The following is a 27953-nucleotide window of genomic DNA, read 5'->3' as shown; positions in this document are numbered from 1 at the left end:
TTTTATATCTCTAGTTCTGGATATTTCTAGTCCTCCGTAAAAATAGGAATTCGTATAAATATCTGCAATCCAGTGATTAGATTAAATCTTACGTTATAATAAATGTAAGTGATGGAGCAAAGATAGAAAGTATTGCGCAACACTTATTGACAATTTGGGATAACAGCAGTTTATTAGACATTGATATACAGTGGATAATAGGGTCAATTAGGTGGTACTTGTCGTACAACAAGATCACGACGTGCCAGCAATCATCGTTATAACGCCACGTATAATCCATATTCTTTCGCTCGTATTACCGCCAGGAGAGTTTTGCACACACGTTTACACATATACATATTTATATATAATTATCTTCTCACCTATTTGTATGTATATAAATGTATTTCTTGTTTTCTTTCTTTTTCTCTTGTTTTTTGCTTAATTACGTACAATGTATAAGGATAGCTGCTTTCACGAATCGCGAGGCATCTCTAAATACCGATAATACTCTTCGATCTTTCCTTCTTTCTCATTTGGAAGACGTCGGATTTTGTTGCTGCTCTCCTCGCTCCAACTTAGACTAATAATTAACGATAACGAGGTCACAGGGTTAATGAGATCACCCTGGGTCAGTTTGATAAATCACAAGGAAAGGAATTGACCAACGTTAATTATACTTGTGCCGATTTCGTCGGTTCTCTAGTTTCAAATGAAAGAAAGGATATTTATATGTTTCTCGTTAAACTTATAATTTTCTGTCGATTGCGTGCGCGTGCATGAAAGGTGCATTGAAAAGTGCATTGGAAGGTGCATTAGTGCATAGTTTATAGAACGCTAAAGTTCTTCAAAGTTTGTAGAACTAAAATACATATATATGTATATATAACAAGACATTAAATTGTGTAGCGAATAACAATAAAGTACAACAGCGTAGAATATACAGTAACAATGTCACAAGAATAGAATGTGACACGTTTTAGTGTCATAAATCATTTTTCTTTAATAATTCTCAAATAATTTTCATATTGGTACAACGAGTGCTAAGAAATATAGAAGGGAACGTATTCCGCGGCTTTCTATTTACAAATCTTCGATTCGTCAAGATATAAGAAGAAATGGGCACAAGAATAATGTACAAAACCGTCGTTAAATTAACGGCACTGATATGGCAAAGGTATACTTCTTACGTTTATATTCACAACAATGTGAAGTTTATAGATTCGCCAAATGTACGTGTAATATGTATGCAGATCAAAGGGTCGAGATTTTTCTCTACTTAGATAGTGTCATTGTATAATTCCTTTACCTGTAGAAATATAGTACCTTTGACTAAACTTTTTAATATACGTGCATATGCTGTGTGTATATATGATAATGTCTTTCTCTGTGTCCTCTTTAATTACGTTAGAATACGAGTGAATTCGTCGAAGTAAAATCAGCCATTCAGTCGGCAGTATCAACGACTGGTGATTAAAAAAATTTATAACGCTGATAAAATTATGGACAATTAACAACAACGGTTCGATAGAATGTCTCTTCTGCAGGTATCGGTAATCGTGGTCAGATAAACGTCATTCATTTGTTTCCTTTTTTTTCTTCAAAAATACATACCCTCTGCTCCCCTAGTATTGTCTAATGCATCATGATATCGTTTCGATTTTACATTACAATTCGCAAATTCTATCTCACGTCAGCTTTAGATGAATATTATTAAAAGTTGACTCGAATCATGCGTAACAGGAATGTCGATAATGTTCTACGATTTAAACAATATCGCATGGGACCCTTTATCTTAGCACGTTACTTTCCCGCCTCTGTATATACTTTGTCTTCTATCCTGTCTTTTATTATTTTGTTCTCATTCGTTCTCGAGTTTCTCGTGAATGGAAAAAGATCTATCGACGGCTCGGTAAGTGTCGACGGGAAATGAAAACGTCGAGTAAATTCGTAGGTTTACAATAAATACATTTTAGGTCTCCCTTATTAATATACACCTAGATATTTTGTATTTACTTAAGTTTAAAGACATCTTCGTTCTTTTACTCAATGGCGAGTGAATCGAAAAATTTATATAGGGTCGTTCGGTTCTTAAATGTTGCCTTTTTTTTTATTTTCATTGTCGAACAGATTGATATTTCTTTCGTCGTTTCAAACGAGGCAAAAATATCGAAATTTTATAGTTAAAAAGACGCAACTCTCTTTTATGTTTTCTCCTTTTTGTATTAACAAAATGAATCAACGTGTGAGAAGTGATGAAGCTAACGATCGATAGTGTCCCCCTAAAAAGTTAGATGAAAGACGGGAACGCGATTCGAAACTACGGAACTAATTTCTAATAAGAGATTTCTTTACCAAATACGTAATAAGATCAGTTTCCAACAGTGTATAAAGGTAATCGACGAACTAAATGACAACCGTTCGCACGAATACTTGAAAAAGCATGTACTTTCATGGGTTTGTGTTTTGTATTTTAAAATCTCAACGCTAAATATATATATTTATATTGTATATAATATACGCTTTGTTCTTTATATATATACTTATGCTTTTTTTTTTAGTTTCAAATACATTTATACTTCTTTTTCAAGTTTCCTATAATGTATATTAATAAATATTACTCTCCGTTAGTGGTGAAACTTTTCAATAATAAATAATAACATACGTACGTTTTGTATATAATAATAATGTATGCAGGCCTGCCCTCTTTATTTTATAGCTTTGCAAACGATCAATAAATAACAAATTCATTTAATCTCTCAACAAAGTAACGCGCATCATTTCTAAGCGAACTAATATCATTTTTTATCTCTATATTACTCCGCAGTGTACCGATGCAAGTAAAAATATTTTGTACATCTATCTCGTTCTCTTCGAACGAATTTTTAATTAATTCAATGTTCTTCTGAGTTTCTTTTTCCGTTCGTGACTATTCTCGTAATATATTTATTTTACTTATTGCCTCCCTGTGAGGCATACGCAACGTTAATGATGTAATCAAAATCAATTTTCGACTATCTTCTTTCTAAATCCTGTAACTCTCAATAACGTTCTGATACGGAGCCAACTGTTGCAGCGCGTATGTCATGTATTTTCACTAAGAAATAAAATATTAATTAAACGAACTCTCGGTCATTATAAGCGCGATTAACTATATTTTACTATTGTTTCAATCTATGATGAAAACGCGTCGTTGCTACTCCTTCGTTTCCCTTTTCTTTTCTAGTGAATAGGTATAGCGCCAAGGGGTGAAAACTAGTAACATTTACGGCCGGAAGCATCGCTAGAGCTTTGTAACTTGATTCTTCGTTTCGTGGATGTGCTGTAACCTTACACCTAGAGAACTTACATGCTATGAGTATCCTTCGATCTTCAGTAGCTGCCTTGTAATATGCTGAAGAAGCGTTTCTCGTGCTACGAACGATGATTCGGTTACCGACTCTCTTCTGTCGTCAATTTCAAGCTCGAACATTTACAGAATATTCAAACGAAACGATCGTCTATTATAATTTTAATTTTCATTTCCCTAGACGCACTTATTATGCCAAAAATCCAAATTGAAGTTAAGCTCTGGATAGTAGCGATAGAAATTTCAACAAAATTTTTCTCAAGTGAAATTTAATTTAATTTAAGTAAAACAGATATTCTTTGATGTGAATAAAAACGTATCCTTTATTTAATTTTTCGAAAGAATTTTTTGAATTAAACCTAAAAGTTTTCATTAAAAAAAGAAATAAAATAAAACAACGAATATTTTTCTTGGTCTACAAGAGAAAAGGAGAGAGCCGGTGCACACTGCTTAGGTTAGTAATCATGAATACGAGTCTCGAATTTGGCCTCCGAATTTTGTACACGTAATGAAACGCGACGCGATTCTCCTGCTCGTTAAATGAATTTCTAATATCAGCTGGAAACACTTTCGATACGATGTCGCGATATAATTAACTGCATCGCGGCAACTGATTACGCAACTAATTAGAACGGGCGGGTTTCTTACAGATCACGGCCTAATCGGTCCATTTCATCCAATAGGAAGTCGACGTCCGCTTCCGTTACCGCGGCACTCGAGATAATATTTCTGAAGAAATTGGGTCGTCGATCATCCGGCTGGTAGCCGACCATCAGTGTTCCAGATTGCATCATTCGGCCTTTCAAAATGGGGCAAATCTGTGAACAGATATTTTTCTTCTGCTTTCTCGGTACATTGAGGACATGTAGAAATATTATTATTATCGATAAAAATAATTCTAATGAAATATAGGATAATCAGAAAATTGTAAAGTTGAAATATTCAAAGCTAACAATTTAAGTTTAGAAATAGAGAATTAGAGATCTGAAACGTTAATTGAGGTTTAACTAAACTATAATCAGAATGAAAAAATAATGCCCGTTATAATATTTAGTAAGTTGAAGAGAAATTACAATAAAATATGCGTAAAACTCTGCAATATAATAATTCGAATACGATGGAATAGAGTTAGAAAAATTTGTAAGTTCTCAAAAGATGTTTTTAGTCTCACATCTCCAAGGATCTTGATCCTCTCCTGAGTATGTGGCATGTTCCGAACGCGTATTGGAAGATACCAGAAGCAGACGTTCACCATTTCAGGTTCCAGTATCAAATAATATTTATCAGGCATCTGTTTGATCCGCCTGACCATATACTCTGAGAGTTCCATCAGCCGGTCCATGTGTTTCTCAAATCCTTCTGTACCCTGTACGTCAAACCGAATTTGCCCAACTTTATCATACAAATTAAATATCCTTCTAAACTGAATTATATTCTTTGACCATTCATTCCATCTACTCTCTGAAATTTATTTTACGAAGTACGTCAGGATAATCTCTTCTAAATTTGAATAACTTCTGTCTACGTTCTCCAGTTTTGTTCGATTGCTACGTCCATTTACCTTGGCTCGCCATTGCAACCAGAGCTTGAAGATGTCATTATGACGTCCGCATTGAATCACCTTATCACCGGTGTCGTACTTCACGTCGTACAGTTTGTCTGTCATGAACAAATACTCTGCGGACATTTGGTTGCAGCTAATCAGCAATCCCTGCAACATAAGGACATAAAGAACATCGCGAAAAGAGGAGAGAAACCATCGTCTCTCCTGTTGTTTACCAGTTCTCGTTTGTTTTTTTTTTCAGTTCATTTTATGGAGCTTGCACAATGAGCGTTTCGAAGCGCGTTCGAGAAAGTTTCTAATTGACAGGCGCGACAAGAAACAAACACGGAGAGACGGGTCCCGGTCGATATGAGAATTCAACTCATGCGCAGGAAGAGGGAAACTGAGGGATATTGAATTTACAAAATGGCGACTGGTACTCCGCCACCCTACCAGCCACCATTGTACACCCATGATCCTGCGATTCTACGCGTCTCGCATCCTAAAAGTTAATTGAAAGCTTGCCGTTAAACATCCGCCTCTCGTGATTCGCAGTTAATCTGACTTTATAGAATGAGAAGAGAATTGCAGTAAGAGAGACAATAAAGAATACAGGAAAATGAAAAATGACTGAAAATCCATTGAAAATTCATTGAGAATTGTTGATGAGTTCTATAAATTTAATAAATCGTCAGAACCTAAAGAAATAGATATTTAGAACGTTGAATTTCTCTGACGATTGTTGCCACCTTTAAATCCACAGTTAGTCACAATTAAAATGCATATAATTGCAGACTAATTACATAGACTATTTGTATTAACAGCATACACACGCAATAGGAGGAAATTATATACGTTTGATATGAGAAAATTCAATTTTTCCAAGAATAGGTGGCTAATACGCGAATCCGTAGAAACGGACTGTACCTGGTCAGACGCACGGTTATTTCATACATAAAACTGTCTGTATTTGCATTATGTACATATAATAGCATAAAATTATAGGCGGTCGACATTGAAAAGCTTCACTTTTTCAAGAGTAAACGAATAACACGCGAGTAAGTAAAAACTGACTGTACTTGATCAAACACGCGTATATTTCATATGTACATATTCCTCGTGGGTTTTTCTTGTTTCTGGACTATAAAAGGGAAAAAGCATAAAGCGAGAGAATGATCATTTAACCGTGTAACATATAGTGACATACAAGAGAAAATTAAAAATTGATATTCATGTACATGATTATTACTGTTATACGTGCCAGTCATTATCAATCACAATTCTATTCCGTAGAACTATACTATCTGCAATTATCCTTTTATTCACCGTATGTCAAGTGAAAACATTCATAACAGTTTCGATTATCATTCATATTGAAATAATTCGTGATCCTGATTTGTCTATTGCAAGTTGCAACAATTTTTAAACCCGGGGTTGTTCGAACTGATTTTTCACGCTCGTGCAAGGATAACGATAAGGACGAAGAAGGAAAAGGTTCGGTAGAATTTCCCTCGAAACGTTCCTCGGCAGCCGGCGCACGGAATTTTAATATCCGAAGGGGAAGTTCTGAGTTAGCAATAACCACGCAAGCGCGGGGAGAGAGGGATAAACCCCCGGGCAAACCGTCGCGGTACGGCCGGCAACATATGTTATCTCTTAGTTTAATTAAATTCCTGCAGTGCTGCGTTCCGACGCGTACGTCTAGCCCCACGGAATGCAACTACTGTTGTGTCATCACCCTTCCAGGAGACCGGAATTTTGCTCGGTCCACGACCTCGAGCTGTCGATTTGCTCAACATGATGTATATCCACGTGTATGAGACACGTCGCAAAGATGGATCATGATATAATTCTACGTACAGTAAGACGAATAATAGAATGAGTTTCGTTGACTTACGTCCTCCTTGAAGTGAATCGTCGAACACTGAAGCAACGCTCCCATGAGTTTGTGCGGGTTCCAGGTTACGGAGTCGGCTCTGTGAACATTGACATATTATGAAGAATATCTGGATAGAAATTGTTATTCAAATATCATTTGAATTATTATGAGAATCTGAAGTTGAATGATATTATATGTAGATACTAGTTAAAGAATTTTGGGTATCTGAAAGCAGAAAGAAAATAATTCTTCATTTGAAAAAAGATATTGTGATAATGAGTATATGAATTGTTTGGAATATTGAGTAATTCTACAAATAGAAAAGTATAGAAGCGTGATGATATATCGCAAACGCTACTTTTTAAAATTTATCTCAAAAGTTATTGTACTATTATTATTTGTGAAAGTAAATCATTCTTTTCTTGAGAATTGAACAGTAATCATGTCCCTACCGAAATTGAGAAATTTATAAAAAATAGAATTGATCAGTTTAGTTTCTGAGAAATTCGTATATAGAAACTAAAATCTATAGTATATCTTCTCGAGAAATTGTGAAAGTATTTAATATGTTAAAAATAGGATTGTGATTCGGATTTGGGTTTAATAACAGGAGATAATGAATTGAAAAATGTGAGTGGAACAGATTTTATCTGTAATCTAACGAAAAGAGTGACGTAAATATGGCTGAGAAAGGCGAAGGAGCTCAGCTGGTCGTCAAACGGTTATCCACTCCCGAAGGGACCAATAGGGGATAAAATATGAGTTATTTTCCCTCCTGCTTCATGGGGGTCCATCAATTCGAGAGAAGAGCTATTAATATAGCCACGGGATTGGATTTAACCCTCTGCTCCTAAGAGACACACCCTTGCGGTAAAAATTCCTAACCCTTCTTAATCCTTGCCGCGGCGAAACGCGAGAACCTGTATACTACATGACACTAATTTGCGATGCACTCGAAACGTTCAACAAGTGTCGCTTACCTTCCCATTAAAATAATCCACTGTCCTTTTAATATGCATCAGATAGGTTGTACATGATTTCTTAACGAGGTAATCTCTTAATCAGAGCTTTTTGTAATTAAAAAATTAGAAATTAATACGGTTAAATTTTTAATCCTTGTAATTTGGTCTTTACAAATTTAAATACGATGTCATTTATTTTTAAGATAAATAAAACAGCACAACAAGGGATTTATTGTATAAAAAGATTATTGCATTATAAAGTGTTGGAATTTGACAATAATCTACTGAAAATCTCTATGAGTAATATAGAACTTTAATAAAATTTTAAATATTTTTAGCTTATTGTAAAAATAAATTAAGATATTATATGAATATAAATATGAAATACATTAAAATTACGTTAATTGAATGTCAAACGATTTTTCGATATTCGATTATCGTTTTGTAGAATAAAAAGAACGTAGCCTTGATAGTACTAGATATTCTAAATGATAGTCATCAGTATCGTACTCATATTCCACAATAATAATTCGGAACATGTAGCTTTTCGCTTATGCAATCAGCATCAGTTAACTCGGTTCAAGTAGAATCAGATGTACACGTGCAGACGAGCACGGTACGGTCTGCTTCATGACAAACGTTATCGACACTTGGCAAGTGACACATATATCGCGAAACTGTCCCTACTGTCTGTTGACTGTGCTGTGGATGATGTGAGAGTACTAGAGACGGCCAGGGAAAGAGATTCGTGTCGACGACAGGCGTTTGCCATTAGTCACTCTTCTGCATCCTCTTCAACGTACGAGTTTATCGTACTGTTGTATCACCAACATTTTCGACAGCATTTTCTCCCATTCGACGTTTCGTATTCATAAAGCTTACGATCATATATAAAGCTTGCAGTGCATATATTTGCTTTGATATTTTATTGTATAATTAATGTGTGATTTAATTAACCGAGAAATTATAATTTTATAGAGCATAGTTTCATTTTAGGGAATCGATGGAAAGTTTCCCAGGTGTTTTGATTTTCCATTAGTTAAAAAGATATCGCTAAGAGTGTGCATAATGTCTGTACATAAAGCTCGAGTGATTAATGCGATTCGCAACTGGGGCTGGCGCGTGCAGCACCCCTCCGTTCACTCTTAAATTCGTCTTAGGTGCCAACTCCAAAAGCCGCGCAATATATATTACGAGGGTTGCTAATTATCCCCCCCCCCGCCCCAGAAAGTAGGCGAGGAAAGCAGCTACTTTTCAACTAGAACTGTCAAATTCATTATGCGTTGAGAAAGAAGGATTGATACAAGAGGAACAAGATTCATCTAATGTTAACGCTTATCCATTTTTTGTATCCATTCACATTCAAATGCAAAAAAGTAGTATGGCTTTTCCATCACTTTATTATTTGTGTACGAACATGCCTAGTAATTAGACTGTGTGCGTTTATCCATTTATAATTTAAAACTCAGAAATACATAAAATGCACACGATACGCAAAATGTATGAAATATCTAAAGTATGATACTCGTTACGAACAAACCTCTGCTTAGTTCCCGTTCCATTAATTACATTCACAAAGATATGATTTTGCGCAATAACTTTAATGCCTGCGTGCATATCAATTTAATTATTTTTCATTGCAAGAACAAATTTTGCGAGCTTAATTATTTACCTTCTCTTTATATTGCCTCTTTTATCATTATGTTAAGTTGACACTGAGGGATAAATTGACTTGGAAAAATTCATATTATGAACGAGGAACTAGTTCCACCAAAATAAGAATAACTTGCAACGATTGCCGGACGAGATCGCAATAATCGCGCTCCAGAGAATCGAGAATTCTCGGTACAATTCAGGGAAGTGTATATGAAAGAAAAATACACGTGAAAGCAGCTGAGCTTAGCCGAGTATGCGACAAATCTGTTGAATCCAGCGAGAGAAGGACGCGAACTATCAGATTCACTTCCGCCTGCAAATCTTGCTCTCCTCCCCAGAATCTTTTATGCGTAATCATTCCTGACTTTGTCGCGACGGTGGAATCACGATTTCCCTTTTTCTCTATTTCTCTCTCTCTCTCTCTCTCTCTCCCTCTCTCTTTCTCTGTGTTGCTCCTTTTCAAGGGTTTGCACTGTACTGTTCGAGGGAGAACCAACGATAGTTGAGGAGGAGAAGAGAGGGGCGACAGAGAAGACAGACAACGAGAGAATGAGGGAAGATGTTCCCTTTGTACGAGTTTAATCCAGCATTGTCGAGGCACGGTCTTTTATTTCAGGCCCGCGGAAGGCACGGTACGATGCGGCGGCGTGTCGATATATAAAGAGGAGAGTTCTGTTCTGCAAATGCGCTCCAGGGAACTGATCCAGCTGTTGCTCGTCCTTCGGACTTTTCGTTTGCCATTTTAATCAAGACTTTCACAGGAAGGAAGTCCTGGGGTACAGTCTGTACCAGCAGCAACACAGCGATGAGAGTGGAGGATTTTACTCGCGTTTACTCTACATAACGTGTGTTTCGCTTTATTTAGCTTTGTTATACATCATCGTGGAATCGGTCAATATTTAATCTTGTAAGTTCTGAATTACGTATCATATTTCCCTTACTGCGATTTTCAGATTTGATTTGATACTTGAATAATATTTTCGATGTTTGCATGCTATTACTGTATAATCTATGTATCACTAAGATATAAATACATATGGCAATACCGACAAGTAACAATTCGAAAATATAATTTTGATAATTCGTATGAATTTTGTTTTCGCCCCTTTTTCACTTATGTAAAACGTATAAAAATATTGCCATGAAATATTGTAAAAATTAATCATGAAAGTAAACGAAATAATTTGTATCAGCTTAAAAACAAAGAAAAAAAATATGCGCACGATAAAATTTCATTTTTTGTATAGCGATGTTTAATAAGCTTCAATCGAATTCGAGGAACATTTAATTCATGATAATTTTGATGCGAATTACTACAAAGAAACCTCAGGACATAAAGGGTTAAAGCTTCGTGCCACGAAAATTTGTAACAAAAACATACTGTAAAATTAGAATAATAATTTACTTCTGCGTGAAAAGGATAGATATATAGTAACTATTGTTCACAATAGTAAACTTCCTTCATAACATGTGATATTAACATTCTCTGTGTAGAGAAAAATTCCGAATGAATGCCACGATGCAGAAGAACAAATGACGATACTCGAAATTGCTCGAAACCGGCGACTTTTTGCGTGAAAATGATTTTCCTGGCAGGCCTCGTGCCACTTTTTTTCGGGTCACGGACTGTCTGGCGTTGAATGAAGGGAGCAGATGCGGCCGGATGCAAATCGTGGATTAATCTCGCCAACCCCATCTGAGCTACCCCCGAATCGGTCTATCCCTGACCCCCAATTGCAGCGCGAGGGGTCGGACATCGCTCGCCTCTGTGAATCTATATGCGAAAGTTCGCATGTGTCGAGGACAGGAGTCACTCCTTTCTGTCGCCCCTCGATTCTACGGATTACGACACTGTACAGAAATAGCCGGCAGGTATCTTCTTTCTCGCGTCGATTAATTTATCCTAATTTTTAGCCAGAGAATCTTGTTATAGATTTTTCATATTTCACAAATTCCTTTAATTGTTTCGCGGGTAATGAAAGAATGCCAAGATAAGTTTTAGAAAGATTTCTGGCAATAACAATTGCCGGGTTTATATGTATTTTTATGAACAACTTAACCCTGCGGCATTTCTTGAATTTTTATTCATATTTCGATATTTCAATTTCATTATTAGCATAAAATGGAATTCTTTTTACTTGAAAAAGTGTTTAGTAGTAAGTTAGTACTACTAACAAGTAATTGTTAGTAGTAGAGAGTAGTACTCTCAAAAATATGCGAAATTGTATAAATATCCGCAATGTGGAATAATTATAACATTTCTCATTGATATCAATTTACGAATGGGACTATTTTACTTAAAAAATCCTATTTAACCTACATTTTTCTAAATTTCAGAATATACTATACTTCGTATTATTGTAGTCTTGCAGTCATTATTAAAAGAAATTATCCTATTCCCGTGCAAAGTGATTTTTCTAAGGTTTAAGATGTCTTATTCTCATCTCGAATACATTGAAAAAGCTTTATCGATTTTATCTTCCGTGCACGCGTGTGCGTATGCTTTCTTTCTGAGTGACTCCATCAAACTAAGCCTCAATAAACTACATATAAAGTACGTGGATTAAGCCGCCCCTCTATAGAACACGCGTGGAGGTGTTTCTGGTTGATCGAAAAGAGGCGAGTCAAGGAAGTTGGATCAATTTAAGGATGAAATTACGTCACGTTTTTTTTTGTAAAAAAAATAACACAAATAAAATATTTTGTTCTTTTCACTCACCGTTCGATTCCTGTCATTCGGGGATGTCTGTATTTCCTTGAAAGAAGCAGTCCACCACCCCAAGCCGCCTAAAAAGGGAATATTTCGTGAAGACTTTGTAAACGTTGACTCTTAAAGCCCAGATTTTCCGAATTTTCCCTCAATTTAACCCATCGAAACTGGCCGTCGACTACGTGACGCTTCTCACATCTATTATTTACGTTAAGACTCTTACGCGTTTGGCATTTATCGTTCGAACGCTAAACCGATTTGAATAAGCTGTCTGGCTAAGTGAAAATCTCTCTCGTCCCATTCTAGCTTCGAAACACTTTCATCTTCGGTTTTGTTCATTACATTAGTCGAATAAATATATTTTTTAATTTTACACGCGCGATACAAGGGAAACGATCGATCGTTCTTACAATTTACAACGACTTTAATATTCTGCCTATTCTTGAACCATTTTCTCTCATCGATAAAATTATTATTAAAAATTATTATAAAAAATACACATTATTATAAAATTTGTATAAAATATTCACAGTATAATAATCGTTATATTTAAGAGATAAAACTAATTTCATCGACTAGGTCCGACTTCTTTGATTGCGTTCATAAACATATCAATTTGTACAAATATCTAATTATTATAATTATTGGTAGAATTAATTGATTTTACTCACGTCGATGTGTAGCCAGAGCTTGTGTCTCTGGCAAATATCAGCGATTTCTGGAATAGGATCGAATGCTCCGATGACGGTCGTTCCTGCGGTAGCGTTCACGAAGAAGGGGATATGTCCTCTAGCCTTGCGTTCCAGAATCAATTCTTCCAACTTCGATGGGATCATGCGTCCTCGATCATCGCTGGGAACCATCACACAGTTGTCCGTTCCCAGTCCGCAGACAGAGGCGCATGATTTCACCGAATAATGGCACTGTGCGACAAATTAAGCACACCTCAAATTTTTATTTCTAGCTAGGTTATATGGCGGTTATAATTTTACTATGAAATCATAAATAAAATTTCTCTAAAAGTAATTTTCTTATACGATTATTATTAATCAAAGAGTTCTCTAAAAGTAAATTCATTGCAAAGGATTTCTTTCTAAGCTAACAAATTTGTAGAAATTCTATCTTAGAAGATTTTGACTTCCACTGTTAATTGATAAAAAATAGATAAATAGAAAAATTCATACATCTTGAGGAAGATGAGTCGCGATTAAGATTCTTTTATAGAATTGTGAATTAAAGAATTCTTAAAGAAGAAAGCAAGATGTATTCTAACAATCAAAGATATAGAAATTGAAGAAGATACGAAGATATATCGGTTTATACAAGAATAAAGTTTGATTTATCGCGGAGCTTATAGAAAATGTTATAAATAGAATTAGGCGTACCTGGTCAGACGTAAACATAACTAGCTGTCCCCCGATAGCAGCGAGGCCTCGTTCCTTGTAAGCGGGAAACATTTTGTGTCTAGCAGCGAGAAAAGCATAAAGATTGCTGATGGAACCTCCTGGTGCAAGGATAGAATCACCACCGTTCCAACCAATGAGCTCCCTCATTTTCTGAAGCACCACGTGCTCCATCAAAATGAACACCGGCGCAATTTCGTAGGTGAACATGTTCGTGTTGGCTGTCGCTGTCAGCCATTCACCAGCCATCGAGACGATATCAAGACCGCAGGATAATTGATTGAAGAAATGAGGATGACCTGAAAAAATCGCAAAATAAAAAATGGAATTATTACTTTAGTTCACATTTTTTAATATTGGAAGTATAGACCTATGCCACTATATTCTGTACAGTTAAATGTACCATACGTAGATGATTATAATTAGAATTGTATAATGAAAAGAAATAGGTATGCGTATATATTAATAGTTATATAATATATAACTTTAAGTAAAGTATAGTTTGAATATTTTATTATATATTTTACAGCATTTCGTACAGTTCTGCATCTTTACATTTTCTATAAATGCATGAACATCCGTAATATGTTAACTATTCTTTAATCTTAATAAAAATCAATATCAACATTGCCAAAGAATTTGCGTTTTTAGTAATTGCAAACATAAAAAATCGTTTGACGGATATAGTAGTTGCAGTGTTAACGATCGAACAATGGTATTGAAATACTTGAAACAAATGCCTATGTTAAATTCACGAAACAATCCTTTCGCCACGGAAGGAGGCATTCAAATTAATCGTTTCCACCAAGAATCAGGGTGACGTTCTAATTCCTTTGAAATCGTGATTGTTTGAAGACGGCGTCCAATGGCGGGGTAATTAATAACACCGACGTGGCACGTGGCCAAAAATCATATTGCCAACGTTCGTAACGCCAAACAGCGAGGTCGGACGTTAAAGACACGCGAATAGAAAGCGAGAGAGAGAGAGAGAGAGAGAGAGAGCTTTAAGCTACTGGCTGAGTACGTTGTCATCCGCTCTGCTGAACATCGTGCCAGGATCAGGGTTAATGCTTCTGTTCGATGGGAGTCTGCCTTCTGATGCGACTGGGGGAACAAGTGCTCGGATTCTACTGTTTCTTATACGCGAGGTACCCTGCTGTATCAAGTTAGATTTTTGTATTTCGTTTCCTTTGGTAATCAATAATTTTATTTCGAATCAGTCTGTTAGTTTTATTTATATTTATTTAAAAAATAAATGATTTTAACAAATATAAATTCGAAGATATTACACTTGTAAGATATTGCAAGATTAATATATAGATAATGTGGAAGTATAATAATGCTGATACAGAATTACGTTTACGCTAAATCGGGGAATTCTGTAGCTCAACCATATTATGATTACTGGATTCCATTCTACAAATGTTAAGGCTGCTTTCATACCTAGGACACATGTGGAAATGTTTCGATATAAACGACAATTTGCTTAAATTCAAGATGAACCGAGAAAACGCTAGAATTCGGTAAGTAGATACGGAACGTTTGTGATTAGAGATGGAGTAAAGAGGATATATGAGCCACAGCTTTTGTTATATACCAGCATTGGTGTCTATTAATGATATTTACACTATAAGAAGTACTTTAAACGAATTCAGAATTATTACTAAGCTATCCACAAGAAATAATGGAGAAAGATAATAATTTAGGAGTAACAAGTAACTAACACCTTATTATAATATTTCAGGGTTGAAAAAAGACTTTTACATTCATCACCTTGTTAAACACATTGTCTTTTGTTAATTTTGATTCTTAGATATTTCCTATTTTTTTTCTATTTGTTTCATTCTTGTTAAAAATAAATTATGTGTTTATATGCGTAAGTATTACTATTCAACCAACCTAAATGAGTTTGACTTATTCTTATTAACTCCTAATTCTGTAATTATAAAACAGATTACGGAGTAAACAATAAATTAGAAGATTTTTATTTATTTATATAAAGTAAATCCTTTTTTTAGTCATGGATATCATTTTTCCGCAAAATTTATGTTTCCGTGATGCAGGATTTTCTTCCACCCTTGAAACCTATATCCTATCATTCTCTAAAATAAGGTAGATCCCTTGATCCCGAGAATTGATGGATTCACTCCATTGAATATCCGGCCACGAAAAGACTTTCTCCCCCGAGTGTACGATAACCTTCACAACCTTTGATAACCAATGAGCATAGTCGGAAGGTTTTCTGCGTGAAACCTCCAGAGTCGCATTATGTTTTTCCGAAAATTCTGCTCCCTCGATATTAAGACTAAAGACGCGAATGAGTATTTCGAGGGTGGCGCCTAGACATTTTAATCTCACGGTATTACGTAGTGATTGACGTATGACGCCAGACTATCGAGGGCTAAGTGCTCCCCTTGGCACATCTGTAACTGTAACTTCAGTACTTTTCTAGCGCGAAGTCGAGATCATGATTTCCCTCACAAATTTTCGTAATCTTCAAGAATATTTTATGAAAGTTTTGGAATAACAATTCGTGAAATTAGTGAATAATGAATTTCTATAATTTTAATAATTTTAATTTTAATTTTCTATTTTTGTTTCCTTAATTTGAGTTATTCCATCCTTCGATATTTTAACTTAGTTAAAGAAATAAAATCAAATTCTTGAAACTTTAATGAATAATTACGATCTCTAGTTATTCGGTCGTTTTTTACTTATCTCGAATTATTTCGCCTTCAGTATATCCAAAAAAGAACCTCAAAGAATTTCCAATGAAAAAAATCAGCAATGATCGAAATATCCACAAGCGCTTATCGCAATTTTTCTCCCTATATGGCAAACTAAATTTAGTAGATCCACCAGTGAAACATCGAAATCTCCGGAATCACGAGCGTATATCTCGACATAAGAGTCTCCACCCCAAAAATGCGATATCGGGCAGCGGTATCTGAGCCGTTTGTCGCAGTGTTATTCGCAATTATCTTGGTCCGTGGATCGTGGCACGCGTCCGGTTCTGGGGTGTGCAACAAGACTTCTCCCTTTCTCTGTCTCTCCCCCGATTTTTCCAAGAGCATCGAGCTCCAGCGGTTCAGCCAAGGGTGGTGGAGGGTCGATGGTCCGAGGAACCCGCATTTTGCGCGTCACACGCGTCGCTGCGCGACTAGATTGTTTGCAGAGGCTCTCAAACTGACGTATGATACAAGAAAAACAAACTATTTCGACCAACTGGCGAGACAGGTTGATGTAAATCATGCGAATCGCCAGCGTAACTATTCCGTGGCAAGCTTGCGTTATCTTCTGGGACAAATTGAGAAAGTTTTAACTATTACATCAGTGCAATTGCTTGTAGATTGAACGTGGAAAATGAATTCAGAGCAGAAGTGGGGGATGATTAAGTGAACCTAGTTAAACTTTCTATTGGCAAGAGAGGAATGTTGTAAAAGTGAAGTTGGACGTATTAGATTGCGTTTCTTAAGAGAGTGTTACAGATCATTAATATAAAATCTATGTAACCAATAATATATGAATTATTTTGCTTCGTTATTCTTTGTAAGTGGATTAGGTAAATTTATCTCACCACCATTAAGCTGAAGCTTTCATCGATTTATCAGAAAATTCCGATATTTTTTTAGTACACTCATAATATCAGTTTTCTCACCATTATTGTTATTAATTGATGCAATTATAGTCAACCTTTATCCAATACGATATTATTCACTGTAATTGAAATAAGTGCCGTTTCTATAATATTCGTCAAAATATAACATTAAAAGATTTTAATATTTTGGTGTAATATTTTAAACGTTCCAGAAATGAATGCAACAACGATTAAACATTCATGATGGGTAGTGAGCGTTTTGTTTGCCTAGTTTATAGGAAGATACGAAAAACAAACGCACGAGAGTGCAACGCGCGGATCGAGATAAACCAGGAAGGTTTGCCGTATTATGTAGATTTAAGGGTATGTTAATTTTGCTGTGAGCTGCAGGGATTTTCGAACCGTATCCCCTTAGACTCATTTTCATTGCCACGAAGTAATAGCAAAATAGACGCTGCCCCCTTAAAACTAATGGACGGTGATTTTCTTTTTGTTGCGATCCTTTACACTCTCGCGTAAATCGAATTTCTATATCAGTTTTGTGTTACAAACATTATAGTTTATTTATAACGAAGTATTGAAGAAGGTAGTAAAATAAAGAAGAATATACTGTCATCTTTTCATGGCAATCTGTTAGCATTCCTTTTCCTTCTATTTTATTAAAACATATTTATAACAGGTTTGCGTTACTTGCTTTCTCACGATTTCTGGGTTTCTCATATCAATTTCATTATACTCCTACTTTTTTTCTTTGTTAAATATTGTTTTATTCGTAAAAAAGATATTTAAAAAAGTAGTAAAACAAAGAACATTACAAAATAAATTTTTCATATTTTCTACTTATTTTGTTAAAGAATATTTGTCACAGATTTATACTGATTAATTTCTCGTAATTTGTGGAGTTGATATAGAAGGACATAAATAGACTGGTATTTGTACGTCCGATACGATAGATTCTGCGATTTGTTCCTTTCACTAGGTTGCTCTTACGAACAATTACAACGTCGGAGGGTATCACTTTCCGACTAATTTGCTCTCTTTTCCCGCGTGGAAAAGAAAAACGGAACAAATTTTAACGTGGAGAACCTGCTCGATGCAGACCTCGGTAATATATTACAGGGCTTAGGATTTGTATGAAGAGAAGTGTGTAACCCTGGCTAAACGCTAATACCGTGCAATCAATCATATCACTAGAAAGAAAACCATTTCGAATGTGGTCTTGAGCTCAGACTTATGTAACGGCACAAGAAAACGTCTTATGCGAATAGCATTATTCACCTTTCGATGGAGAAACTCCATAATTTCATTTCTTTTACGTAGCTTTTACGTAACTTTTAACTCCACAATTTCATTTATCTTCATACACTACATATTTAACCAATTTTAAATATATAATCTTTATGAATTAAATATTCAACAGATTTTAAAAATAATTAAAGCCCAAATCTTTTAAGAACCACAATTTACACAGACAATAGGAACTCTAAAATTTAAATCAATTTCAATGATCAATCAAATTAAATTAAAAAGAAAAGGAGCATCGTTTATGAGAATTTCCATTTGTCTTTGTAGGCATGATATTTGAACAGTTATGATTTTGGGTGCAGGAATTCCATTCTTCTCGCCTTCTACCGAATGGATGACGTAACAACTTCTGCGTTCCATGACGAAACGATTTCTACATTCCACGGCCGGCTATCGATGCCAATTTAAATTCCAATGGGTGTAGGCGATGCTTTCGTGCCGAAAGTTCACGAAGGGTTCAAACTATGAGCGATCCCGTAGCTACCCCCGCTTGCTCGCCCCTATTTACTATTTCCCTCGGCCCCAGCGAGGGAAAATCGTGTAGAAATGGCTCTTAATTACACCGATCCTATTGAATTCACCACCCTGCGCAGTGGTGCCACGTGCACTAACGCTACAACCGTGTTTTTCGATGGGCACAGTTTGTATTGTTCTTCCCCCCCCTTTTTTTTGGTTATTCGTACTCGAATTCCAATAGCTTTTTGCAGAAAAAACCATCGTAACTTCGATCCACGTTGAGGGGAATTGGGACGAGAGTTCTCGATTGAAAATTGCCAACTTTTTTGTCTGTTAAGCCTTTCGCAGCCTCATAAAATGACGAAGAATTCAGGATGAACGATTTGGAAAATAATTATTCTTTTGTCTTCAAAATGTTCTATATTCCTGATATCAGATATAAGGAATATATATTTTCAATTTTCTATAGGAAATAAACATTGATAACTGCAGTTAAGATGTGAAATTCAAATAGATAATTTATACAACTTTATTCGATCTTAAATCAATTTTATATGTTTGTCTTCCTCAGACTACGCTGGTAAAGCGTAATTTTACCTTAAAAATATAATTGATAGGTCTATAATTCTGAAGAAAATTATTTCTCCGTCTCTGTGTAATTATACCGAGTTTCACATTAGGATATCGAAATATTGTTGTTGCATGTAGATTGTGTTTTCTAGGTCGAAACAACTAGAGCGCCTATTTTATATATCGACGAAGAGCTTTATACGGGAAACATACAGGGTTTCTTTCCAGTGTCAGACCTTCGAAATTCTCAGTCTTCGTGATTGTATAGACATTCTATATGTCGACAATATGTCGTTGTTGATAAATACGAATCAATCACGAACGTCGAGACACCAGTTTCACCGCAATCAATCAAGATCTTCGTACGTATCTCGATATTAATCGATATTAATTTCCTCCTATCGTGAGATACACGATAGTGGAAATTTCAAGCTCAGCGATAATTTACATAAATTTGACTGATTTTACATAAATCTTTTTCTATGCATATAATATTTCATTTTTTAAATACATATTCAGCATCACATTAATTCTTAATATGAAGTTTTACTTGAGACTAGTTGATTATCGTAATATTAAAATTTATATTAATTCTGCGAAAATTCGTTCATAAACAATTTCCCTCCCTAAAACACTGTCACCCTCTTAACAACCCTCAATATCTTTATTCTTTTTATGGTGTCATATTTCAAAAGACTATCATCGGCATTCTTATCATCCAACGCCCCAAAAAAGCATTTTCAACGTATCTACAATCAACCGATTCGATTGCAGAAGGGTGGATATTTTCTTTTTTTTCGCGGTTTCGATGACAGTCAGATCGCTACGAAGAGGGAATCTTTCGTGGAATATAATCTAATAAGGACTTTTTGTCGGCACGTATACATCGTGCACGCGTCCCTCTATACACAGGGGGTGGCTCGTCATTCACTCTGTCCACGATCCTTTCCATCGGCGTTTGCTACCAGACAAGCCTGATTTCTGGCCTAAGTTCGGTTTGCCCTCTTCCATTGTGCATTAGCATCTATTCAAGCTGGTAATCGAATCCTGCCGAGATAGCGAACTTTCGCGGGGGATTTGCGGTTGACTTTTGGCATTTCCTCCACCGAGAGACTCTATAGATTCGCCAAGCTACGACTAAATTAATACCTCAGTGCAAACTTCTACGACCGCACTAGTTGTTTTACGGAGTTGAAAATTTTCGATAAGAATCTTGAAATTAAAATTAGAGACAAATATTGAATATTTTGATAGATAGAATTTTCAAGCCACGATTAGATTAACATTTCAGTGTAAAATTCTACGATCGCGTTAGTTGTAAATGTAAGAGGTAAACAATTTTCAGTGAGAACTTTAGTATTGAAATTTAATACAAAAATGAAATATTTTGATTTGTCCACTAAATTGGAGGGATTTTTAATTTTGTGGGAATAAATGGAATTTAATTTTGTAGGAATAATAGGATTAATATCCAACATTGATTATTTATTATCGTACAAATTTTTCACTTGATTCTTCCTTTACAATTAAAAGAAATGGAACCTTATACAACTCGAAACTGTATCACTGCTTTTCAGAGAAAAATAACCAAGATAGTGCAGGGTGATAATACGGTTTTTTTATTTCAGTTAGCAGCAGCCCCTCGCTCATTTATCACGTGCACAAGGGCAACGTGTATATTTCGGGGGTTGTAGCCGACGGAAATGCAGGAAGTGTCTCTAGCCACCTTATCTCCGACCCCGAGAGCGCGTATGCTAAATTGAATATGAAATTACGTGGCTTATCGCCCCCCCGAATGCAAGCAAATGTGATAGCACAGTGTTAAGCGATTTTCTACTAGTCATCATCTTCAATTTTCCTTGAGTTTTTCGTTTAGATAATTTTTATCCATACTTAACAAACAAAGAAAAATCGTTTAACAATCTTCATTTTGATTCAATTCAGAATTTTTACTTTTAATTAATAATCAACGATTAAAACATAAAAACAGTTATTTTTGTTGTTTCTAAGTAATAATCACGAGTTTGAATAGTCAACTTGTTGTACAGATTAACGTTAACTTACCAGTTTTAACTTGATACTTTAACGTGGTGGAACAATCAATGAGAAGTTGCTGAAGAGTCAAACCAGAGTCGGGAATTTCGAGATCCAGGAGGCGCATCATTTCGGAAGGATGATGGAAATCGAGTACCTTCGCAGTCCTGTCATTCGTTGATTTGATGAAATCCAATAGAATATCCACTACCTTCATCAGGAATTCCTTGGTTGCTGGATAACCTTCGGCATTCTGCGGCAGGATATCTGAGAGCAACAAAATTGAGTATTGTAGTAATAGATGTCTAACCATTCTTTGGATTTCTACATTCTTGTCTATACAGAGATTCTGTAACATATTGTTTTCTTAGTATCTTCGAAATTATTATATAAAATTGTTTCTTCTAGGTATATACTGCAAATATTGAACTGACGAGATACATTCTACCTTTCACTGAATTTTATTCAGTGATAATTCTTTATTTAAACAACTAACTTTACAATCTCAGAGATATTATATATTTTCTCTCTGAATCTTACAATTCCAAGAGCGTTATAAGTATAATTCGTTATAAATGCTTGGAAATATATATAAATATATATTCGTTGAATATTCTTGTAAATATCGTAAATATAACATTAACATTCAGAATTGTAACATTTGAATGTTGCTATAAACACGATTCATCGAATTCTTATTCTTAATTGTATAATTTCGAAGATACCAAAAAGTTGTTAAATCATACAAGCTACGACACTGATCGAAGTAATTTGAATTTAATGAACCGTAGTGGTGGCTAATTGCCTACTAGCAACTCTCTAATTGTTATAATCAAGTGAAATCTCTTCTACGACAGCGACACCGATCGATTTGATTACCGTTTTATCGAGCGTCCGTCTTTTCCTTGGCGCTCCGTCGCACAGTGAGCCCGATCGCGATTTTAACGGACCAAAAATAGAACGCACTTCGTGCAAGTCCAATCAGTACCTTTGCTCGTTCCAAAATTCATTGAATTGAAGAAAAAGTTCAACGTTTCTTTAACGGCTCGTTATTATAGTTCTAAATACAGGTTTTTCTTTTTTAGTAGGATTTTATATTTTTCTCATTAAATTCTAGACGTTATATTTTCAAATATGTAATGGAACTTTGGGATTAGCTCAATTCCTACCCGTGGCAGACATTTTTCTTCCTTAAATCTCATCGTGTTATTAAATAACCACAATTTTTGATATTACTACCAAGCGAGCGAGAACGGGCCGCTAAAATCGAACTAAGTGTAATTTGTACTACATACTGCATATTTGCAAAGTCTTTTTTGCAAATGTAATTGTTACTAGGATTTTGATATTAATATAACGTTATGATATTTTTCGTCCCTTGTTTTACTGGGTGTACCTATAAGGACGAATTATTTAATAAAGCGTACCTTCTTGATTACAATTCATGTTCTCTCGAAAAAATCCTTAAGTCGTAAGACAAGTTTAAAAAATGTAAGAACAGCACGAATGTTAAACGAATACTGCCCTACGTGCGAGAGATTAAAAAAATTATAGTTTGATTGTTCATATCTGTGCTCTCTTGACTCTGTTATCCACATATTTGTTAATTTATCCGGCATACTACACAGACTTGAAACAGACGTTCATCTCTTACGCAGAGTACAATTTGTTGTCGGACCTTTGGCCCGCTAGAATCGCGATCGGGCCCACTATGCGCCGTTTCGACCTACCGCCGGCTCTCCTTCGCAGAAAACGTCAATTATTAGAATGATTTCACCTCATCAAACAATTGAAAGTATAGACCTATATTGACACACTCTCACTTGTTTGGTGGGATGACACCATCTCACATCGTCATCATCTCTTCATCTTCTTCTTCTTTTTCTTCTTCGTCTTCCTCTACGTGTCATACCAGTGACGAGTGACTTGTTTTGCTATTCAGGAACATTCATGCAATAGTCATTCATCGTACTACACGAAAATGCATATAATACAATTATGAGTAGAGATACACTGAAAATATTTGTCTTCCAAAAATTTGTGACGTTGAATTTAAAGGAAGATGGAAGATGGATAAATTAAGAGATAGAATTTTATCGTGACTGGAATTTAAAATGTAAACTTTACCTCGAGTAATTTGATTATTTTATGGCTCTGGTTTGACGCAGATAACAAAAACTATTTACAGTAGGACATTTCAATGTGCTCGTGGTAAATCCTTGGTAGATTGAACTGTCTTTTAGTCCCTGGGTAACCATAAAGCATCCTGTGGAATAAACCACCCTTCGTTTCCCATTGCATTAAGAAGATCCCATGGATAAACAGACCAGAAATTCGCTAGTATTTATGTTTTAAAGTCACTGTTTTTCTGTTATCTGAATAGAATGAAGGAATACTGAACTTCTTAATAGAAAAATCTTGCTTGAAAAGATGATCATTTCAACTCAAATTCAATATGCTTTATATTCCAACTTAATTAATACGAGTATATCGGTTCTCAAGTCATTTAAATTTGGAAAAATTGTCGTTCAAAAGTTACGTTAGTTAGATTTTACGATAAAGATGTATTCAGAAAGAGTAGTATAAAGCTATTCTAAAGGAGCAAGTGTATTTTTCAATAATCACGAGAACGATGAATGAGAATCGAATGGGAAAAGAAGGGAGCGTGGAACCTTATGGTGAATCGTTCTGAGCCCATGGTTAGACAAGAGAAATCCCTGGCTTCCAGAGGCTCTGCTTCAGCTAATCCAGCTCTATCAATCTAACGTCTGAAAAGACCGTCAAAGTCTCCTTTTTTCGAGTTTTACGGCGCTTCCGATAGAACTACTCATCAGACTCGAATGTTATTCAATCGATAGTGAAAACAATGTACACAGAGGAATAAAGTTAGTAATTACCGTTAAAACGTGCAAGAGACGAAGGCATCGAATACATGCTGTTTCGATTGGCTGAATTACAGATTCTAGCTTGATCTACGTGGAACTCGTACGTCGTTTGGCACCAGATGTACGGAACCCTCTATTCGTGGCTTTAATCAAAGCGCCTTCTAGGGGTTGTTACACGCGGCAATTAGTTCTGGCGATTTATAAGCAGGATTACGGGGTTAATTTATAGTAACGAGTCGGAAGAAACACGAGGCTACTTGAGTTCCCGATAAAATTTTTCTAGGCAATCAAAATTATAACAAAATTTCTGCAATAAAAAGATCTTCTATAATTAACTTCTATCAAAATTTTAATAAGTTTGAAAGATTGAAAATCGATTCAAGAGATTAGAGTTACGTTTCTACAATAAATCTCTACTGTTATCTAGTATCAAAATCCTAAAATATGTCAACTAAAATCGACTCATTTTTTGACTAGAAAAATATTAACCGATCTTTTTTATTTTTTTTTAGCTTGGAAGCTGCTCTTATCGGTATCTAGCACTTGGCAAAGTGTAAACAGATTCCCTACAACAAACCCTTCCGCCCTTTCTGTGGCGTGTAATCTGTCCTCAGCCACTCGTCGTCTATGAGCCTCTTCAAGCCAATTCTAAATCCGCTATTATTATGCACCCTTCCGAACCTCGCGAAATCAGGGCAATATTGTGACTCCCGGATTTCATTCTCGAAAAGCCAAGGCTGCTTCCACACACGAGGAGATGCTCCGAAACAACTTTAGAAACAATAATTTGCTTGGATTCGCAGTGACGCATGAAGACAGTAGTAGAATATTGGCCAGTAGATACGGAACGTATCTGGTCAGACATAGAGTAAATTTGATGCGCGAGACACTAGCTTCTGTCGTGCAACAATCTGACTTTTGTTATCACTTTCCCAGCTATACGTTACGTTATTGGCATGCATTATTGTAGTTTAACGTAAACAATTAAGGGAAAGTTTGAAAAGATACAATATACATGTAGGAGAAGCTAAGGTTATGGTTACATTAAAAGGAACACTTGTAGCTCATTCTATTAATTTCACATAAAATTTCTGAAGAACAGGGCATGCTGTGATATTGAAAAAGTTCTGAGAAAACATTTTAATAAAACTTACCCGAATATTTCAAGTTACAGTGCTCCCTAGAGAGCGAGTACGTGTTTTCGGAACTCATTAGTCTGGTCGGTGAGTGTGTCCGGGCGAAATTCTGAAATTTACAATAAATACCTGTACTTATTGAACTACATGAATATATATTTCGTAACATTCACCACAAAAATTACCGACATTTCTTAGAAAATCTAACGAAATCTGTCGATGAAAGAAATTGGTAATAGTGAAAGCTCATAGAAGGTACGGATGCATCCGTTCTCAGGCAACGATTACAAAAATTACTATCTTTCTTAAGGAAATACTACTAAAAGGAACCAAAGAAACAGAATAAGTGAACAGCTACCGTAACGATAAACGATCATAAAATGACGAGAACTAGAGACAGACACGATGAATGACATGAAACGAGATGGGAATGCCTTACATATAAGTATTCCTTGATCGCTGTGATTTTAGTGCCGATCATTTGCACATTGTCCATGTCTCTGCTTGTGCCCCTCGCCTCAGTCCCTACAACAATCAACAACAATGTCCGCTTCAGTGTCGAACTTTTCGAACAACACACTTTCGCGCTTTTTCGTATCTTTTCTATTATCCATAGCGAGAGCCTGACAGAAATTGCGCAACTGCGAAGCGAGAATTATTAAAAAATACGCCGAAAGAACACGGCAGGCCGAGCGACCAAAGAAACATGGACAGAGAGCATTGTCTGTTCTTTTTCGTTCTGATTTCTTTTTTTCTTTTCGTTTTGCATTTATTTGTCAGTGAACTTTCAACTTCAGGTTCTTTGAAATCGTATCGTTGCTCTCTGAACCGATCGACTGGTCCTTGGAGCGTGAGAAATGTAAGCGATAGATCATCCTCCAGAAATTAGAAACCACGGATCACTCTACTGAGAGAGAGTAATTCAAACGTGGCAAGAAACGATTACGTAAGGAGGAAGATAGTGCAAGCTAGTAGAGAATCGTGCAGCTTTCATTCAGATTTTCCGTATGTATGGTATTTGGTGATATATGCCGGGGAAAAAATATAGCGGTATCCAGGCATGTAGAATTTTTATGTAGAATACAATTCTAACGAAATGTAGCATATTGTGATGAAATAGATAGAGTTAATAATATTAGAAGTACGTACGATGTATGTTTCTGTACGTGTAGATAATAAAATACAAAGTCTTCTAGAATGTACAAAGTTTCTAGAATCAGGTATGGATTAAAGTCTTTTAGAAAATAAGATAATATTATACTATTCGAATTATTCGTCAGATTTTGAATAAATCCATCCACGGGATACATCACAATGACATTGAGAAGAACGAATGGAGCGAGAATGAGTTATGCGTGAAAGCGACATGTAATTCGAAACAAGAACCGAGAGGGTTTCAAAAAAACATTACCAAATTCCACAACAATCCCAAAAACATAATTCTTCCATTACCCCAATAGAAACCACCCTTGAAGAAATACAGTTCTATTTTCAAAACCCTCTCGAGTATCTTTGAACGACTAAAACTGAAGAAAGCGAAGATGATCAAGAAGAGAAACGGTTGCAACGAAACTCGTATTACCAAGGAAGTACTCACCGATTCCTTGCTATCTCCTCGTGGGATAGTTGGAGTACGAATACTTCGATCTCGCTCGCGCTCGCAAGGGGATGAAGCTGTTGTAAACGGTAGAGAAGGACTGGAGGATGGATCGACGATAGACTGGTGAAGCGACGACGGGCTTCGGGGTGGTTTCCAAGGGACTGCTTCCAGCCGAAAACGCCTGGACGACTCTCGAGCCTCGGCCTGACTCGGCCTGCCTCGAGTCTGCCTGACCCAGTTTCTCTCTCTCGTGCAACCCACGCAACTACCCCAGCTGGCGGGGGTTGTTTTCACGTGGGCGGAGCTCGAAACGTCGTCGTATGCACAGGGTTGAAAGGGACCCGCGTACGAGGGTGGTTACGTAGGCGTGCCGAACTCTAGCCAATCCCTGTTCGAACGTCATGCTGACGTCAGACAGTGGTATGACGTATCGTTCGTCGCTCTCCTTTATCTCTGTTTCCTCTCTAGCCTCGAAGGCAGATACGAGGACTCCACCGCGTGCGGTTTTCGCCACAGAGATGCCTGTGCACTGTCTCTCCTTTTATATGTTTACGAATGTACTCCAGATGTGGAACCGATAGGATCCAAGAGAGCTGCTTAGCCGCGAAATCTCCGGCACGCTTGCCCGTTAGCCGAGATACACGCTGGAGGGACAGTATCGGAGGTACTCGAGCTTTTCGAGCAGGGCTCCTCCACATCGTTTGAGCGCCACTCGTTATCGACAACGTGTGAAATTATTCAGCTAGCGAACAAAGGAATCACCTGTGAAAATCCTGCGAAATGTTATCGTGTGCCGGTAGGTTAAAATAAACCTCCGTTCTTTTCCTACTGTATCACCTAATATTGTTGAAGATATTTTTTTTTAGTAACGCGTTGGAAGTACTTCTA

At 36.1% G+C, this 27953-nt stretch overlaps 1 protein-coding gene across 2 annotated transcripts; it reads right to left on the bottom strand.

Moving 5' to 3' along the window:
• Positions 1 to 153: 153 nt before the first annotated feature.
• Positions 154 to 27202, bottom strand: Gad1 (glutamate decarboxylase). Of its 2 annotated transcripts, XM_033349998.2 has the most exons (11): positions 27063 to 27202; positions 25905 to 25990; positions 25484 to 25574; positions 21475 to 21711; positions 13464 to 13780; positions 12750 to 13001; positions 12088 to 12155; positions 6769 to 6847; positions 4890 to 5039; positions 4500 to 4694; positions 154 to 4146 (listed from the first exon to the last, which is right to left on the bottom strand). In XM_033349998.2, exons 2-11 carry the CDS (start codon positions 25959 to 25961, stop codon positions 3973 to 3975), a joined length of 1620 nt encoding a protein of 539 aa, XP_033205889.1. In that variant the 5' UTR covers positions 25962 to 25990; positions 27063 to 27202; the 3' UTR covers positions 154 to 3972. The 2 variants fall into 2 exon arrangements, with proteins under 2 accessions (XP_033205889.1, XP_076478835.1); XM_076622720.1 differs by lacking the exon at positions 25905 to 25990 and having other exon boundaries at positions 27063 to 27196.
• Between the last annotated feature and the right edge of the window lie 751 nt (positions 27203 to 27953).

The sequence above is a fragment of the Bombus vancouverensis genome, chromosome 11 (assembly GCF_051014615.1).
Source record: "Bombus vancouverensis nearcticus chromosome 11, iyBomVanc1_principal, whole genome shotgun sequence".
Classification (NCBI taxonomy): domain Eukaryota; kingdom Metazoa; phylum Arthropoda; class Insecta; order Hymenoptera; family Apidae; genus Bombus; species Bombus vancouverensis.
Note: the sequence above shows the minus strand (reverse complement) of the source record. Positions and strands in the feature narration are given on the sequence as shown.

Bases quoted from the DNA above. Each gene is read 5' to 3' on its own strand.
- Gad1 (XM_033349998.2), bottom strand. From the start codon at position 25,961: ATGGACAATGTGCAAATGATCGGCACTAAAATCACAGCGATCAAGGAA. The intron at 13,002-13,463 runs GTACGCCTAATT...TTTGTCGCACAG, and splicing joins TTATGTTTACGTCTGACCAG to TGCCATTATTCGGTGAAATC. The intron at 4,695-4,889 runs GTAAATGGACGT...TTTGACGTACAG, and splicing joins GGTTGCAATGGCGAGCCAAG to GGTACAGAAGGATTTGAGAA.